Raw genomic sequence first — 17,006 nt, forward strand, 5'->3', positions numbered from 1 at the left:
ATATTATGAAGCACAGTAGAACAAAATCACTTCGTAAACCTAAAAAATCATTCAACTTAAATAAGAAGAAAAAAAGAATCAAAATTTCTAGGAAATTCGATATTACGAAACATTGTAAAACAAAATAACTTCTTAAACCTGAAAATTCCGACATGTAGCTCTTGATGCACATCTTGTAGAGAAGTTGGCGGTTTATTTCAATGCTAAATTTTTCTTTGTGATGGATGCCAAATTTTTTTAATCTGCAACAAAAAATTGAAAAACAAATGAATTGGAAATTTAATTACTAACTATTGAAAAAAGCACTTATAGAACAAATATGAATATTAGTTCACCGAAATGTGAAAGTGGAGAATTGCACTTCTTTCCACTCCACATATGATGTGTTTTATAGTAGCAATTACCAGTATTTAAAGAGTATATTTTATCATTTATTCTCCCAACTCTTAAATTCTTTTGCTCATTTCCTTGTATAAGTGGAATCGGTTACTCACTACATTGATCATGCACCCATTCATTTGTGGATGCACTACGCGCAGATGTATCAATTTATTATTTTTATGTTACTCAATTTTTTTACTAACTTAATTACCTAGGAAGGGCATTTTTGGACATCCAAAAAATGGAAGAAACCCCAATCATATTCATCATTTTATAGATAGTATAGATAAGTTGAAGAAATATAATAATCCGGAATCAAAACTTGCATAAAATCGTAGAATATGGTTCATAAATCCCACATAGGGTTCGAATAAAATCCTAGAGGAAAAGAGTTTAGCTACTCGTAATTCTTATGATAAACAAAATAGAATAAATAAATAAATAAGAAAAACTATGCTTGAGTCTTCGTTCTTCGCGTTTTGTGGTGGTAAATTTTGTGCTTATGATGTAGAGACGTGTTGCTTTTATAGGCTTTTCTTGATAACGAAGTAGTGGAAACCTAATATGAATCAATTTCTGCCACTTTCCCCCATCAGAATTTGTTCTTCGATTTTTGTCGTGTTGGAGTCCGAATTTTGGAATCTTGCGTGAAATAAGAATTGTAGCCCTTGAAATTAGCTTTCCAAATGCCGCCAAAATCAGCTGATGTGGAGTTCGTATGAGAGAGATATGCTCGAAATGATGGACACAACCAAAGATGTGGCTAGATTCCTTCAAATTTGATTTATTTCCTTATTTGCAACTTTTTTCTTTCTTTTTTATCATTTTTCCTTCATGGACACCTAATTCTCGTTTTTCACCTATAAAACACAAAATCAATCAATTAAAGCACAAACATAGTTAAATCTAAACAAAAGATCCACGTAAAGTAAAAATATTGAGTGTAAAATCTACACTCAACAATATGGTTCTTGATTATTAACCTCAGACACTATATTAATCATAACTCGCTTTCACGTGTATTACAATTTTATTATTCAAAATCAAATTACTATATGTCTATGCGATCCGATTATGAATAAAGCATAATTTTCAACACTGGTTACCTAAGGTGAATATATGTATGTCTACGATACCATATGCAATTAACAGACTAATTCGGTGAAAACTAATCGAAGGTTCTTCTACTTAACGTCTAATTATCAAAATTACTTTGTCGATTCAATTCCAATAATCACAGATAAAGCACATCAATTGATCACATTCATGCACTAACGATAATAACAATAGAAGAAATAATCGTAAAATCATAATTGCATACTCTCAAGAAAACGGGTTCACAATCCCCACAATGGATGCAATAAAATCCTAGATAAAAATTTAGCTACTCATTTTCTCTACGAAAAACATCATAAAAACATTAAAGAACAAGAACCTAAAGATGAGACGAAGAATAAAAACTATGCTAGAAATTTGTCAGATCTCCGCCTTGTTTGTAGCCATCTTCTTCTTCTTTGCAAAATTTCGTTCAATAAGTTCCCCCAATTTGCCTTGGAAACCTTCTTTTAAACCCTAACTTTTGGGCCAAGTTTCCACAAGTTTTCAGCTGCGCAAATGGCACATCTCGGATCGCGGTCCGAACAACTAATTTTGGTTGTTAATGTCTCGAACAACGGTCCTAATATTTTTACAGTAAATGGGACTGCGGTCTGATTCAACAGAAGGTTGCTCTCTTTTCCTTCTCTTCTCAGCCTGAGGTCTGAGATTTCTTCATGATTATGAGACTGAGGACCATACAGCAGCAGCGATTTTTTGCATGATTCACTCGAATTTTTCCACCATTTCATTTGTTCGCCTTCTCAATTCCGAATTCTTCTTCTTTTCCTACATAGTCAATTTGAACAACATTTCAATGCATTTATGGTGTCAAAACATACAAAAGTTCAACCAAAAGTACACAAGATTAAGTTTATTTTATACACTTAACAGGGAGCTGCTAAAGGAGACAATATGAACAATATGACCTTATAGGAGGAATTGATGGAACTGGCCAGAATGGTGGGTTTGATATGGGCCGTATAATCCTTGTTGAAATGATGGCCACTAGGCTCCAGTTGCATGTTGATTGATTATATAATTTAATGCACGTATCGAACAAGTAATATAGTATAAGTTCAAGTGTCGATCCCACGAGAAATATAAAACTATCTAATCATAAGCGCTAGATTCTACCAACTATGTTCAAGTCCACCCTACACAGTCGAAAGTTGGTTTGATCGTTATCCTAAATTAAACTAAATTATCCAAAGTTAAATAGCAAGCAAAAACAAGTAAAGCAAATGAATACGAAGATTATCAAATTTAACGAGCCTATGATTTTATCTTCTCCGATGTGATTATCGATCCCCCATTTGCCTTAATTATGCGATCAATTAACTCGGATTACTAACTTGATATGTTAAATTAATCATAACCCGCTTGCATGTGTATTACGATCCTTTTATTCAATTATGCAATTCAATCAAAAACAAAGCGTTAAGCACAAATCTCAATAATGGTTACCTAAGAGGTTAGTTGTATTTCTATGCTAACACAACAAAGTTTCTTCTACAAGAGTTCTAATTATTAAACCGAGCTTCCGATTCAAATTCAATAATAACAGTGTTGGGTGCTAAATACCAACACGCAAGTGCACGTATCGCAAACAAGTAATAAAGTGGACTCGTGAGAGTCGGATGTCGATCCCACAGGGAATACGCAAATTACCTAATCCTAAGTACCAAATTCTAACAATTATGATTTTTATCCAGCTTACGCAAAGTTGTCGAATTAAATCAATTAAACAATTAAACTAATTAAGAAAGCAAAGAATCACGAGAAAATATAAATTAAAACGGACCTAGGATTTTATCTTCCCCCTATGCAAGAATTGCTCACCCAAAACCCCTCAATTATGAAATATATGATTCATGATTAGTAACCCGAGACACTAATTTACTCATAACCCGCTGTCGCGTGTATTATGAGTCTATTATTCATAAACGATTCACTATATGTCTATGCAAACCAATTATGAATAAAACATTAACTAACAAGTCTCGTAAATGGCTACCTAAGGTGATATCTGTATGTCTACGACACCACATGCAATTGACACACTCATCCGGTGAAAACTACTCGAAGGTTCTTCTACTTACCGTCTAATTATCAAAATAGCTCTGTCGAGTCAATCCCAATAATCACAGATAAAGCACATAAATTGATCAAGTTCATGCACTAACAATCATATCAAGTAGAAGAAATAATCATAAAATCATAATTGCATAATCTCAAGAAAACGGGTTCACCATCCCCACATAGGGTTCCAACAAAATCCTAGATTAAAAACTTAGCTACTCATAACGAAAAACATAATAAAAGTAATAAAAGTCATAGATTAAGAAAAGATAGGCGAAGAAGAATTATGATGAAGAGTTGTCAATTCTCCGTCTTCGATTCTTCGTTCTCTCGCTCCTCTCGCTTCAAGGTTGTGTCCAAAGTCCTTTGATTCGTGCTTGGTTTGCCCTTAAATAGATGTCTCAACTTGGTAGATGATTCTAGGTTTCCTCGTGTGTTTAAAAGTCCAAAATTGTGTCTAGCGGGTGTTGGCGCGGCCGCGCGAAAATCAGTGCAATTCTCGCACGGCCGCGCGAGAATCGCCGAACTTCTGCCCAAATTCTGCATATGGCACGGCCGTGCCAAAAATAGGCTAATTTTGGCACGGCCGTGCGGGCCTGTTTTCAGCCAATTTTCAGCATATTTTGATTATTTCACTTTTGGCCCATATTTTCTCCAAAATTGCAGTTTTGACCCCAAACTTTTCCAATTCTTCAATTTGTACCTAGAATACAATAAATCAACTTTTTAAGCACCAATTATCGTTAATTCACACAAAAAGCTCAAATAAAAAGATACGATAAAGTATAAAAATATATACTTAACACACCCCCAAACTTGATCTTTTGTTTGTCCTCAAGCAAAAACTAGCAACTTTCACAGCAACACTCTCAACAAATGCCTCTCATCACATAGATTAATGGTCAACTTTCATTTTTTCAGAACTTGCAATTATCATGACAATTCTCAAAAATTTACAAGCTCGTAATTCAAAGATACGTATTCACTCACCATTGCTAAAAACCACAAACCATGCTATCGCTTCAAGTATCCCATATTTGTACATTAAAAATGGAGAAAATTTATACTTACATAATAATATTCAACTCCAAAGACTCACCAAATTTCTTTACTCGGCTAGTATCAAATAATTGAGCTATTGGGATCATTGGGACTTTTTGGCTTTCAAATGTTGGGCTTTTTGGTTCAAGGTAGGAGATATGGGTATAGGTGGCTATGCTTCTTGAATTGAGGTGATTACGCCAAATTTTGAAAGATATGCGTTTGAAACAATGAATTCACCTCTAAGGACTTTAATTAACTCGATTCTTCAGAGTTCAAAAGTCTCCACTTTTGCTCTTAAGACAATGGATCGAGCTTTCAAAACAACTCAACAACTAGTCCTTACTTCCCCTTCTAGTCTCTTCTTCCTTTTTTTTTCTTCTCTTTTTTTTTTTTTTTTTTTTTTTTTGGTAGAGGAAGAAGAAGGACCTTATAAAATTTTCCAACCGAACTCCAAAGGGTAATATTTCAAGAATCTCCATTTATTCTACCTTATACACATTGGCTAAAAGAAAGATCACCGTTTCTCCAAGGCTCAATCAAGGTTCGAATGATAAAAATTTAAAGGTAGGCTTGAAAGGCTCAAACGGTTCAAAGATGGCCCAAATCACTTCCCAAATTGCTCAACAATTTAATATTTCACCTTATGTAAATTCCTAAGGCAAGTTCTAAAACCGAATAGCATATGATATAGCATAAATTAATTCCACGTTTTAAAACACAAAACTTTCAACCAAAGCAAGGCATAATTCGTGATTCCTAACAATGACTCCTTCCTACGACACTTTGAATCAAAAGCTCACCAAAATTCAATCACAATCAAGATAAAGCAAGCAATTTCATCATTAAACATCAACCATCTTTCATCATCATGATTCATCGAAGCATTCGACTCAAGCAATTTTTTTTTTTTTTTTAAAGCAATAAATAAACTAAAACAACTAAAATAAAATAAAAAAATCCTAAGGCATGCAAACTAAAAAATTAAAGCACATAAACAAGTAATTATCCACCCCCAAACTTAAAATTTACATTGCCCTCAATGTAATTAACACGAAGTTTAAGGATAGAATACACCTGAATAAGTCGTTTTGGCCATGTCCGGGCAGCTGAAATTTTCGCCTTTATTTGCTTCTGTTGAGCTTCGCACGGCCGTGTGAGATTTTGAACTGTTTTCCGCACGGCCGTGTGAAGTGACAAATTGCACTTTGACCCCTGAAAATAAAAAAAAATTGCTTATTTAATTAGCTTGCATGCTTACAAAATAAATAAATAAAATAAAACAAGAAACATAAATAATAAAAATAATAAAAAAAAGAAACGAAAATCTCGGGTTGCCTCCCGAGAAGCGCTAAGTTTATAGTCTTCAGCCAGACTTTGTTCCTTCTCTTCAATTCCTTAGCTTTTGAACCCATCTCCTAACTTCCTTTTGGAGAAAGTCTTGAATAAATGGGTTGATCCGATTCTTCTTTCGACTGGTTCGCTTAGGAATGCCTTTGAATTTATTCTTCTTGATGTCATGAGGCTTGCCAACATCGTCTTTTATCACGGTGTTTTGAGTAGGTGTTGTAACCAACTCAACCTTTTTCTTTTGTTCTCCTACATGCACATTAGTATCCACAAAAAAATTTAAATCATGTAATTTAACAGGAAAAAGTTTAGAATCACTTACCTCATCAAGAAGATAACATCCATTAGCCGTAATAGGCTTTTCATCCACCCGGTACACCTTGAAGATCACTGTTTCGTCCCCCACACTCATTCTTAGCTCTCTCTTTCCTACATCAATAATTGACCTACCGGTCGCTAAGAAGGGGCGTCCTAAGATAAGGGGAATATTTTCATCTTCCTCTATGTCTAGTACTAGAAAATCGGCCGGGAGTATAAACTTATCTACCTTGACCAATACATCCTCCAGTATACCTAAAGGGTGAGTAAAAGATCTATCGGCTAGCTGCAAGGTCACGGAAGTGGGCTTAATTTCTCCTAAGTTCAATTTCTCATAAATTGATAAAGGCATTAAATTTACGCTCGCCCCTTGATCACACAACGCCCGCCCAAAATACCTAGTACCTATTGTGCATGGAATGGTACAACTCCCCGGATCTCTAAGCTTCGGTGGAATTTTATTTGCAAGGATAGCACTACTTTGCTCATTGAGGTCTATGATTGCTGCACACTCCGGAAGCCTCATCTTCTTCGATACAAGTTCCTTTATAAACTTAACCCAATTCGGCATATGCTTAAGGGCCTCAACAAAAGGAATATTAACATGCAACTTTTTAAGATAATCCAAAAATAACTGAAATTGCATATCAAGCTTGGAGTTTTGAAAACGTTGAGGGAAGGGTACCTTGGGAGTATATTCACTTACTGCGATCTTTGTGTTGCTTGGCCCGACCTCGGTCTTTTCTTTGGGCTCCTCTACAATAGGCGGTGGTGCAACGGACTTTTTAGGACCTTCCTCTAATTGCCTCCCATTTCGCAAACTTACTGCATTGCACTGCTCGATGTTTCTCTTTCGAGGATCTTCCGTATTCGACGGCAGTGCTCCCATTGGCCTCGCGTTTAGCTGGGTTGCAAGTTGACCCATCTGTGTTTCCAAATTTCGGATGGCGGCTTGAGTGGTTGTCATAAATTGCGCCAAGATATTTGCGAGATCTCCACCTTGAGGTTGAGCTTGAGGCAGATTTTGGAATCCGGGAGCTGGCCTTTGTCCTTGCTGATTTCCTCCCCATCCAAAGTTGGGGTGATCTTTCCATCCCGGATTATAAGTGTTGGAGTATAGGTTCCTTTGTTGTCGGTTTGTGTCATTCACGTAATTTAGAGACTCCGTTTCTTCTAAGCACCGGTCGGGACCTTGGACTGCATGGACTTGTTGAGTCTGCAAAGCTGCTACTTGCTTGGATAGCTTTTCTAACTGGGCGGTGATTGCGGTGACCCCGTCTAACTCTAAAATTCCTCCCGTCTTATTGGCTCCGCTATTTGACCGGTCCGATGCCCGCATGTATTTATTCCTAGCGATTCGCTCCAAAAGTTCGTATGTTTCGTCATAGGTCAAGCTCATGAACATACCGCCAGCTGCTGAATCGAGCACCGTTCTCGAATTATCTTGCAATCCGTCATAAAATATTTGAAGTCGCCGCCACTCTTGAAGACCATGATTGGGGCATCTCCGAATTAATTGTTTGAATCGCTCCCACGTCTCGAACAACGCTTCACCGGCTTCTTGTAAGAAGTTTTGTATTTCTCTCCGGATTCTCTCAGTTTTGGTTGGGGAGTTGTACGTATTCATGAAGAGCTGTGCTAGCTGGGGCCAAGATGAGATGGAGTGCGGTGCACGAGTTTGTAACCATTCTCGGGCTGCTCCTTGCAAAGAGTGCTTGAAAAGGCGGAGTTGCAGTGCTTCAGGAGATACTCCGTTCATCTTGTGCGAATCATACGTTTCGAGAAAATTGACCAAGTGGAGATGCGGATCTTCATGAGCTAATCCGCTGAACAACCCATTGTTTTGGAGCATAGTAAGGAGTCCCGCTCGAATTTCGAAATTGTTGGCTTCAATGGGGGGCTGCTGGATGCTCGATTGGAACCCATTGAGTGTTGGAACGGTGTACTCATGCAATGCTCGTTGACGATGTGGTGGATTAATGAGCTGCTGTTGCTCTTGCTCATTGACGATATTTCCTGCCGCATTCAGTAGGTGCCCTTGGTCATCTCCCCTACGATTATTCTCTTCTTCCATTCGCATAAAAAGTACCTAAAACAAAAATAATAAAAATAAAATAAGCAAAAACAATAATAAAATAAAATAAATAAAAACGGCTGAAGTAAGAAAAATTGCTCAAATTTAATATTAGGATAAATAGATAATTTAGCCGTACTCCCCGGCAACGGCGCCAAAAACTTGTTGGGGCTAAATACCTAACACGCAAGTGCACGTATCGCAAACAAGTAATAAAGTGGACTCGTGAGAGTCGGATGTCGATCCCACAGGGAATACGCAAATTACCTAATCCTAAGCACCAAATTCTAACAATTATGATTTTTATCCAGCCTACGCAAAGTTGTCGAATTAAATCAATTAAACAATTAAACCAATTAAGAAAGCAAAGAATCACGAGAAAATATCAATTAAAACGGACCTAGGATTTTATCTTCCCCCTATGCAAGAATTGCTCACCCAAAACCCCTCAATTATGAAATATATGATTCATGATTATTAACCCGAGATACTAATTTACTCATAACCCGCTGTCGCGTGTATTATGAGTCTATTATTCATAAACGATTCACTATATGTCTATGCAAACCAATTATGAATAAATCATTAACTAACAAGTCTCGTAAATGGCTACCTAAGGTGATATCTGTATGTCTACGACACCACATGCAATTGACACACTCATCCGGTGAAAACTACTCGAAGGTTCTTCTACTTACCGTCTAATTATCAAAATAGCTATGTCGAGTCAATCCCAATAATCACAGATAAAGCACATAAATTGATCAAGTTCATGCACTAACAATCATATCAAGTAGAAGAAATAATCATAAAATCATAATTGCATAATCTCAAGAAAACGGGTTCACCATCCCCACATAGGGTTCCAACAAAATCCTAGATTAAAAACTTAGCTACTCATAACGAAAAACATAATAAAAGTAATAAAAGTCATAGATTAAGAAAAGATAGGCGAAGAAGAATTATGATGAAGAGTTGTCAATTCTCCGTCTTCGATTCTTCGTTCTCTCGCTCCTCTCGCTTCAAGGTTGTGTCCAAAGTCCTTTGATTCGTGCTTGGTTTGCCCTTAAATAGATGTCCCAACTTGGTAGATGATTCTAGGTTTCCTTGTGTGTTTAAAAGTCCAAAATTGTGTCTAGCGGGTGTTGGCGCGGCCGCGCGAAAATCAGTGCAATTCTCGCACGGCCGCGCGAGAATCGCCGAACTTCTGCCCAAATTCTGCATTTGGCACGGCCGTGCCAAAAATAGGCTAATTTTGGCACAGCCGTGCGGGCCTGTTTTCAGCCAATTTTCAGCATATTTTGATTATTTCACTTTTGGCCCATATTTTCTCCAAAATTGCAGTTTTGACCCCAAACTTTTCCAATTCTTCAATTTGTACCTAGAATACAATAAATCAACTTTTTAAGCACCAATTATCATTTACACAAAAAGCTCAAATAAAAAGATACGATAAAGTATAAAAATATATACTTAACAAACAGCAAAGCACATAAAGTGACCAATTCCATGAACTTAATAGAAGAAGCAGAAGAAATAATCCAAAGTTAATACTTGCACAATATCATAGAATTGGATTCACAAATCTCTCATAGGGTTCGAATAAAATCCTAGAAACTAAAAGTTTAGCTACTCGTAATTGTAATAAACATAGAAATATAATTCATAAGAAAAGAAAGTAAAACTATGCTTGTATGCTTGAAGTCTTCAAATTCTTCGTCTTCTTGCTTCTTGCTCTCGATTGTGTAAAATAAGGTACCAATTTCGTGCTTGAGATTGTTGTTTTTATAGTGTCGAGACTTGGTTGAAAAGAAAGAGTTTCCTTGTGAATTTAGAGTTTCCAAACTCTGCAGTTGGTGGACTCGGACAGCCGTCCGAATTGTAGTGTAAAATCTCGGACAACCGTCTCAATCTGCGTAACATTCTTCTCTTCTTTGTCATCTCGGACGCCTGTTCAAATCTTCAAGGTATAGTTGAGACGACCATCTCGACTTGCGTAACATTCTGTTGTCATCTCGGAAAGTCGTCTGGACTTGTAGTTCATTCTTTCGGATGACCGTCTCAATCTACTACTTGGACTTTGACTTGATTTCTCCGTTCTCGCCCGTTTTTGCTCCATTTTTTACCGTTTTAACCTTCAACCGTCCAATTATTCAATTTCTCACCTAGAATAAATAAACCAAGTCTTATACACAACAAATAATCAATAAAATCTTACAGGGATAATTACACTTTTGGTCCCTCATGTTTGGCCCGATTTCACTTTTGGTCCCCGTTGTTCCAAAGTGAACAAAGTTCACCTCCAAGTTTCAATTTTAAACACTTTTGGTCCCCGCCGTTACATATCCGTTAGCAAGTAACGGAAAACACTATTTTGGGGTGAAAATTGAAATTTTAAAATCTTTTGGTGCTGAAAATAATTATAAATTTAAAATAGACTACTTATAATTTTTAATAATAATAAAAAACAAAATCAACGAAACAAATTATTTTTTTAATATACTTAATATTATTATAATTATACTACTTATAATTATTTTTTTTAATACCAAAAAAATTAACTAAACAATTTTTTTTAATCATACTTAATATTATTTTAACTATACTACTTATGATACAAAAAAACTAATAACAAAAAAATAAATTAACTAAACAAATTATTTTTATTATACTTAATATTATTATAATTGTACTACTTATAATTATTTTTTTAATAATAAAAAAGAAAGTAACTAAACAAGTCATGTATAATTATACATAATAATATTATAATTATACTACTTATAATTATTTTTTTTAATAATAAAAAAAATTAACTAAATAAATCATTGTGCGTTGTACATAATTTTACTTCATTATTCTTAATATTATTAAAAATTTAATTATAAGTAGTCTACTTTAAATTTCTAATTAATTTTCAGCCCCAAAAAAATTTAAAATTTCAATTTTCACCCCAAAATAGTGTTTTCCGTTATTTTCTAACGGACATGTAACGGCGGGGACCAAAAGTGTACAAAATTGAAACTTGGAGGTGAACTTTGTTCACTTTGAAACAAGGGGGACCAAAAGTGAAATCAGGCCAAACATGAGGGACCAAAAGTGTAATTCTCCCTAATCTTACATAAGCGCTCACAAATGAAGATAATTAAATGTAAAATATACACTCAACACACCCCAAACTTGAATTATTGTTTGTCCTCAAGCAATATCTAGCTACTTGCAAAGCACGAAATCAATAATTGCATATCATCGCATAGATTAATGACCAACTTCACGTTTTCAAAACTTGCAATTCTCATGACACTTCTCGATAATTCACAAGTTTTAAATTCAAAGACACTTAATTGTTTACAATTGCCAAGAAACCAAAAATCATGCTATCGCTTCAAGTATCCAATATTTGTAATCTAAAAATAGAGAAAATTTATACTTGCATAATAATGTTTGACTCCAAAAACTCAACGAATGTCTCTAATCCGCTAATATCGAATAATTGAGCTATTGGAATCACAATTATTTGGCTATTTGATGCAAGGTAGGAACTATGGCTATAATTGGCCTGTCCTCTCCTTTTGATCTAAAATTTGTCTCTAAGAGTTGCACTGGAGAGATTCTTTAAACTCTTTTCTGGTGTTTTCGTCGAGATTTGAAAATTCAGCTTTTTAGACTCTCCTCCTCCTCCTCCTCCTCCTCCTCCTCCTTTTTTGCTGAAGGACTTAATTAATCTACCCACTTTTTCCCGTCTTTGACCGGTCAACGTTGTAATCTTAACTTGTTTCACTTAATGTTACTGTGTTCACAAGACTATTAATTGCTTTTTTAAACTTTTTTTTCCAGTTTATTTTTTAATGACCAATAAGTAATATTATTGTTCGAGACACTAAATTGTAGTCCACCACCGTAATATCATTGTGTTAACAACAATATTATTGTTCGAGACAGTAATATTGCAGTCCAACACCGGCAGTCAATGCCTGTTAAATAGCCGGAAAAATTGACGGGTCCCAAGCGAGTCTATTTGGTTTGCATAGGACTGATAGGTCCGTTGGCTCAAAATATTTCCTTGTGGAGTATGTAGAAGCCCCCGAATGGGTGTATATCTAGCAAGAATAGCATTGGGGTGAAACCCATCATCCACTAATGCGGCCTCGACACTGCGTTCCACTATCGATTGTAAATCGATAATGGTGACCATTCTAGCAAGATCGTCGTTGCCCCCGGAATTCAGGAGCCCGTAACGATTATAGAGAAATGGAATAGCCTTAAATCTTGAGAATGAGAATGTAGGGATTGTTGTCTTTGGTAGTGATACTGCTATTAAAGAAGGATATCTTGTTAAGCGCACTAGATCTATTGTGGATGTTCCTGCGGGAAAGGCTATGCTAGGGCGTGTGGTCAATAATGCTCTGCCAGACAAATTTCCTCGAATTTACCAGTTTTTGACGTATTTTTTTCGTTTTTATGTTTATGCTAACCTTTATGCCATTGGCCGTCATGCCCAAGACGGTCGCATTTTGTGATGCACTCCACGCATTCTCTCCATCACCAAAGCGGACATTGGCTGGAAAACATGGATGGTTGAATGGACCTATCCACATCACGTTACCCCGTTCGACCAATCACGCAATCTGGGCTTCGATCACGCTACCATCTAGTTTGGCAGTCCAAACGAACAAGCCTCAACTGGGCGCTACACCTGTCACCAGGGCATCGGTTATCCAACCTCCCCAGCATAGAATAGTCATAATAGAATTTCGTAGCATTAGAAAGGCGCAAAGCCTTGAAGCAATCAATCGTACAGGTGCGGGAATAAGCCAATACCAACTGTTGTGCCTCTCTCTTCTGCTAGCTCCCATTCTTTATCTAGGACCCCTACCGTAACCTGTTCTGAGATCTTTCTCCAAGACAAGGTAACCCGCCTCTCTTGCTTTGCGTTGGAGGGGTGGTTTAGTTCAACAAAAAAGAAAAATACCAGCCTTCTATTCAACATAGAAAGTATGTTGGTTAGCTTATCTATGTTCGTTTACACCTTGGCCTACCAATGTAAGGAAAAGAAGTGGATTGGCTAACTCGTTAGAACGGGCGCTAAGAAAAAGCATTGCTTTTCCCTTGTCTTTCCTTGGTGAATCTATTGATTCTTACTACGCTGGGGCTGGAAAACAACTTCCCTACTAAATGAAATGGATTTCGTTCAGTGAGCTACCGTTCTATTAGAACTTAGAACTTCGACTGCACTTTCTTGGGTTGTGCTCTCCGGTGTGGGAAAAAGCCCAATCCCTGAATTTGTCATTTCTTCTATGCGTGTGCCGGAACAGAAAGCTCAGAGTACTTTGATAACCCTATCGACCGTTGCTCTTTTGTTCAGAAGAGGTGAGACAACCGAGTGGTGACTTATGCCAGCAACAAGTATAGGCTACAAGTCAAGACTGCTTCTATGCTTACTGCTGCTCTGGCGAGTGTTTCACTTGCTTTGCTTGTAAGGCTATATACTAACCTAACCTTCTAGTAAGACTAGCATAAGCACTATAAGCAAAAGTCATATAGGACTAGAATATATCAGCTTTGTCTTCAATAAAGAGGTCCTAGCACTATGTTCTTAGCTCCTAGCAATATTAGCGAAAGCACTTATAGGAGACGTATATACTCACAAGAGTAAGGGAAGGGGGGTGATCTTCTTGCTCAAGCAGTCCTGTAGCATTGGTATGCGCTAGCTTTATTCAAAGCTCTTTCTTTATTCGACTCCTGCCCTGCGGTATAAGTCTTCAGTCTTTGTGGTAGCTTTTCCTGTCGCAACGGTCTATAGCCTATCAGCCTTCGTTCTAGCTGCTAGCTCCATTGGTGACTAGCATCTCTTAGTCTTAGGACTTTTTACAGGTCAGTGGAATCTTTATGCTCAAAATCCTGATTCAAGTAGTCATTTATTTGGGACCTCCCAAGGAGCAGGAACTACCATCCTAACCCTTCTTGGGGGATTCCATCGACAAACACAAAGTTTATGGCTGACAGATATGGCTCATCACCATTTAGCTATTGCATTTATTTTTCTTGTTGCCGGTCATATGTATAGAACAAATTTCGGGATTGGACACTGTATCAAGGATCTTTTAGATGCACATATTCCTCCGGGAGGGCGATTGGGACGTGGGCATACGGGTCTTTATGATACAATCAATAATTCGCTTCATTTTCAATTAGGCCTTGCTCTAGCTTCTTTAGGGGTTATTACCTCCTTGGTAGCGCAACACATGTACTCTTTACCTGCGGACACGATGCCTATGACACATGGGTCTTTGACAAGCAGAATGAAGACAGCCGCCTTACGGGAGCGAGAGAGGAAGGAACAGGTTATGCTAACACGATACTCAAGGTGCTGGATGGGCAAGAATGCCGGCTTGATACCAAGTATGGGAAAGTCTTCACTAAGACGAAAAACGTTCCAATCATTATGATAGCAAACAAGCTACCGAGTTCAACAAGGTATCACGGGCCGCTCAGAGGAAGGTTCATTCGGGTCCCATTCTCCCCCAGAATCACCGAGATAGAAGAGGAAAGGCTCGTTGCTACTCTCTGGGGATGTGTACATAGGAGAGCTATTCAGGATTACGCAGGATTTTACCCAACCCCAGTTGATATCATAATTGACTATACGAAGAAAACAGCTTCAAACCTATGACGACACGGGCAAACTCGATCAAAGATACCTGAAAGCAAGCTCTTTTAAAGATAGCCTTTCTAGGCGCATAGGGGGAAAAGATAGACAAACCCCGCAAAGAGCTTCTTCTCTTCCTCGACGTGCCAAAGCCCCTTCTAATGTCAAATTGGATGCATCCTCTACTACCCCGTTGAATAAAGGCTGATTTGTTTGGTCCGTTCTAGTGACAGCATTCCCACTTTTATTATCACTTCCGGTACTGGCAGGGGCAGTTACCATGTTATTATTAACTGATCGAAACTTTAATACAACCTTTTTTGATCCTGCTGGAGGGGAGACCCCATATTATACCAGCATCTCTTTCGGTTCTTCGGTCATCCAGAGGTGTATATTCTCATTCTGCCTGGATCCGGTATCATAAGTCATATCGTTTCTACTTTTTCGGGAAAACCGGTTTTCGGGTATCTAGGCATGGTTTATGCCATGATCAGTATAGGCGTCCTTGGATTTCTTGCTTGGGCTCATCATATGTTTACTGTGGGCTTAGACGTTGATACCCGTGCCTACTTCACCGCAGCAACCATGATCATAGTTGTCCCCACTGGAATCAAAATCTTTAGTTCGATCGCTACCATGTGGGGTAATGTTTTTTCAGATAAAATTAAAAAGGTCAACGACGGTGGCGGAAAAAAACATTTTAGGGGAAAAAATCAAATTAAAATAAACGTCAACGTCGGATACCAGCGGTGTCGGGAAAAAAACATTTTACGGGAAAAAAACCAAATAATAAATAAACGTCAACGCCAGATACCAACGGTGGTGGAAAAAATTAGGGAAAAAACAACTCCAAAAAAAAAAACGCTTGAGACCAGCGGTTGCGGGAAAAGAAATCAAAAGAATAAAAGATCAACGGCAGCTGCAGCCAAAATCAGAGTCAAAATTAGTGAATTGGTGAAATTGAGACTAAATTAGAGTAAATCCTGAGATTGGCGTAAATTAGGGTTTCACAGGGCTAGGGGTAATTTTACGATATATCAGAAAGTTTTCCTAGAAAATAAATTTTGCATGGGTAGATATGTTTGCATAGAAGAAAAAGTAATATGTCTTTTTCTTTTTAATTTACTATCATGTGCTTCTTTGCAATTTGCCCTAATTTTTTTACTTTGTCCACGAAAGACTCGAAGAGAGCAATCCACACCAATTCATGCAGTTGAATACATGCCTTAATATATACAAGAGCATTTGAGTCGAGCTCAGAAAATTAGTCAAATACAGTAGAATCTCGATAAATTAATAATCTCGCTTAAATAATAAATTATTTCGGTCCCGACTCGGGGACAACGTGCTAAATTAATAATTCCCTAAATTTATAAGATAATACACATTCGAAAAATTTAAGAAGCCCCATATAATATATAAATTAATAATGCATGAAAATAATTCTTAAATTACATGGTATAGTACATATTTTATAGATTTATGAAAGTTTAATACAATATAATTTAATTGTTGCTTGTTTTTTGTTGAAATTTACGTTACCATCAATCTCGTCCCTCACTTTTCTTAACATGGTTAGAACTTTCAGTTTAGTTTTCTCATAACTCAATATAAAATTGTTTTATACCATTGCTGTTGTAAGAGCTTATGTTCGTGCAACGGGCTCTATAATGCAATGAACTAATGGTACAATGAATAATATACACATAAAAAAAAATAAAAAAAAAATGTATTTATTGAAAATAATAATAAAATATTTTCAAAAATTAATAATTTATTAATTAATGTATAAATTAATAATTATTAATTTATCGATAAGTTAATATTTGGCTAAATTACTGAAATTTTGATGGTCCCAACTGTATTAATTTATAAAATAACTGTAATGTGGTCGATCAATGTTGTCCGACTTGGTCAATTGATATCAAGAATGACAATTCTTGAATCCTGGAGCTGAGTTGTTTTCGGTCAAATAAAAATGTCGAGTATTTTGAGCAATATAAACATTAAGGGTAA

General features: G+C 36.7%; 1 protein-coding gene and 1 non-coding gene across 2 annotated transcripts; one reads left to right on the plus strand and one right to left on the minus strand.

Annotated features, from left to right (window-relative positions):
• Positions 1–5,905: 5,905 nt before the first annotated feature.
• Positions 5,906–7,192, minus strand: LOC148770560 (uncharacterized). Its single transcript, XM_088817905.1, has one exon. The coding sequence runs from the start codon at positions 7,190–7,192 to the stop codon at positions 5,990–5,992; it is 1,203 nt and encodes a 400-aa protein (XP_088674031.1). The 3' UTR covers positions 5,906–5,989.
• A 562-nt stretch (positions 7,193–7,754) lies between these two features.
• Positions 7,755–7,861, plus strand: LOC148770561 (small nucleolar RNA R71). Its single transcript, XR_016031476.1, has one exon. It is a non-coding gene; the product is annotated as a small nucleolar RNA R71 (small nucleolar RNA).
• Positions 7,862–17,006: the final 9,145 nt, after the last annotated feature.

The sequence above is a fragment of the Erythranthe guttata genome, chromosome 5 (genome assembly GCF_056151865.1).
Source record: "Erythranthe guttata isolate IM_541 chromosome 5, IM_541, whole genome shotgun sequence".
Classification (NCBI taxonomy): Eukaryota; Viridiplantae; Streptophyta; class Magnoliopsida; order Lamiales; family Phrymaceae; genus Erythranthe; species Erythranthe guttata.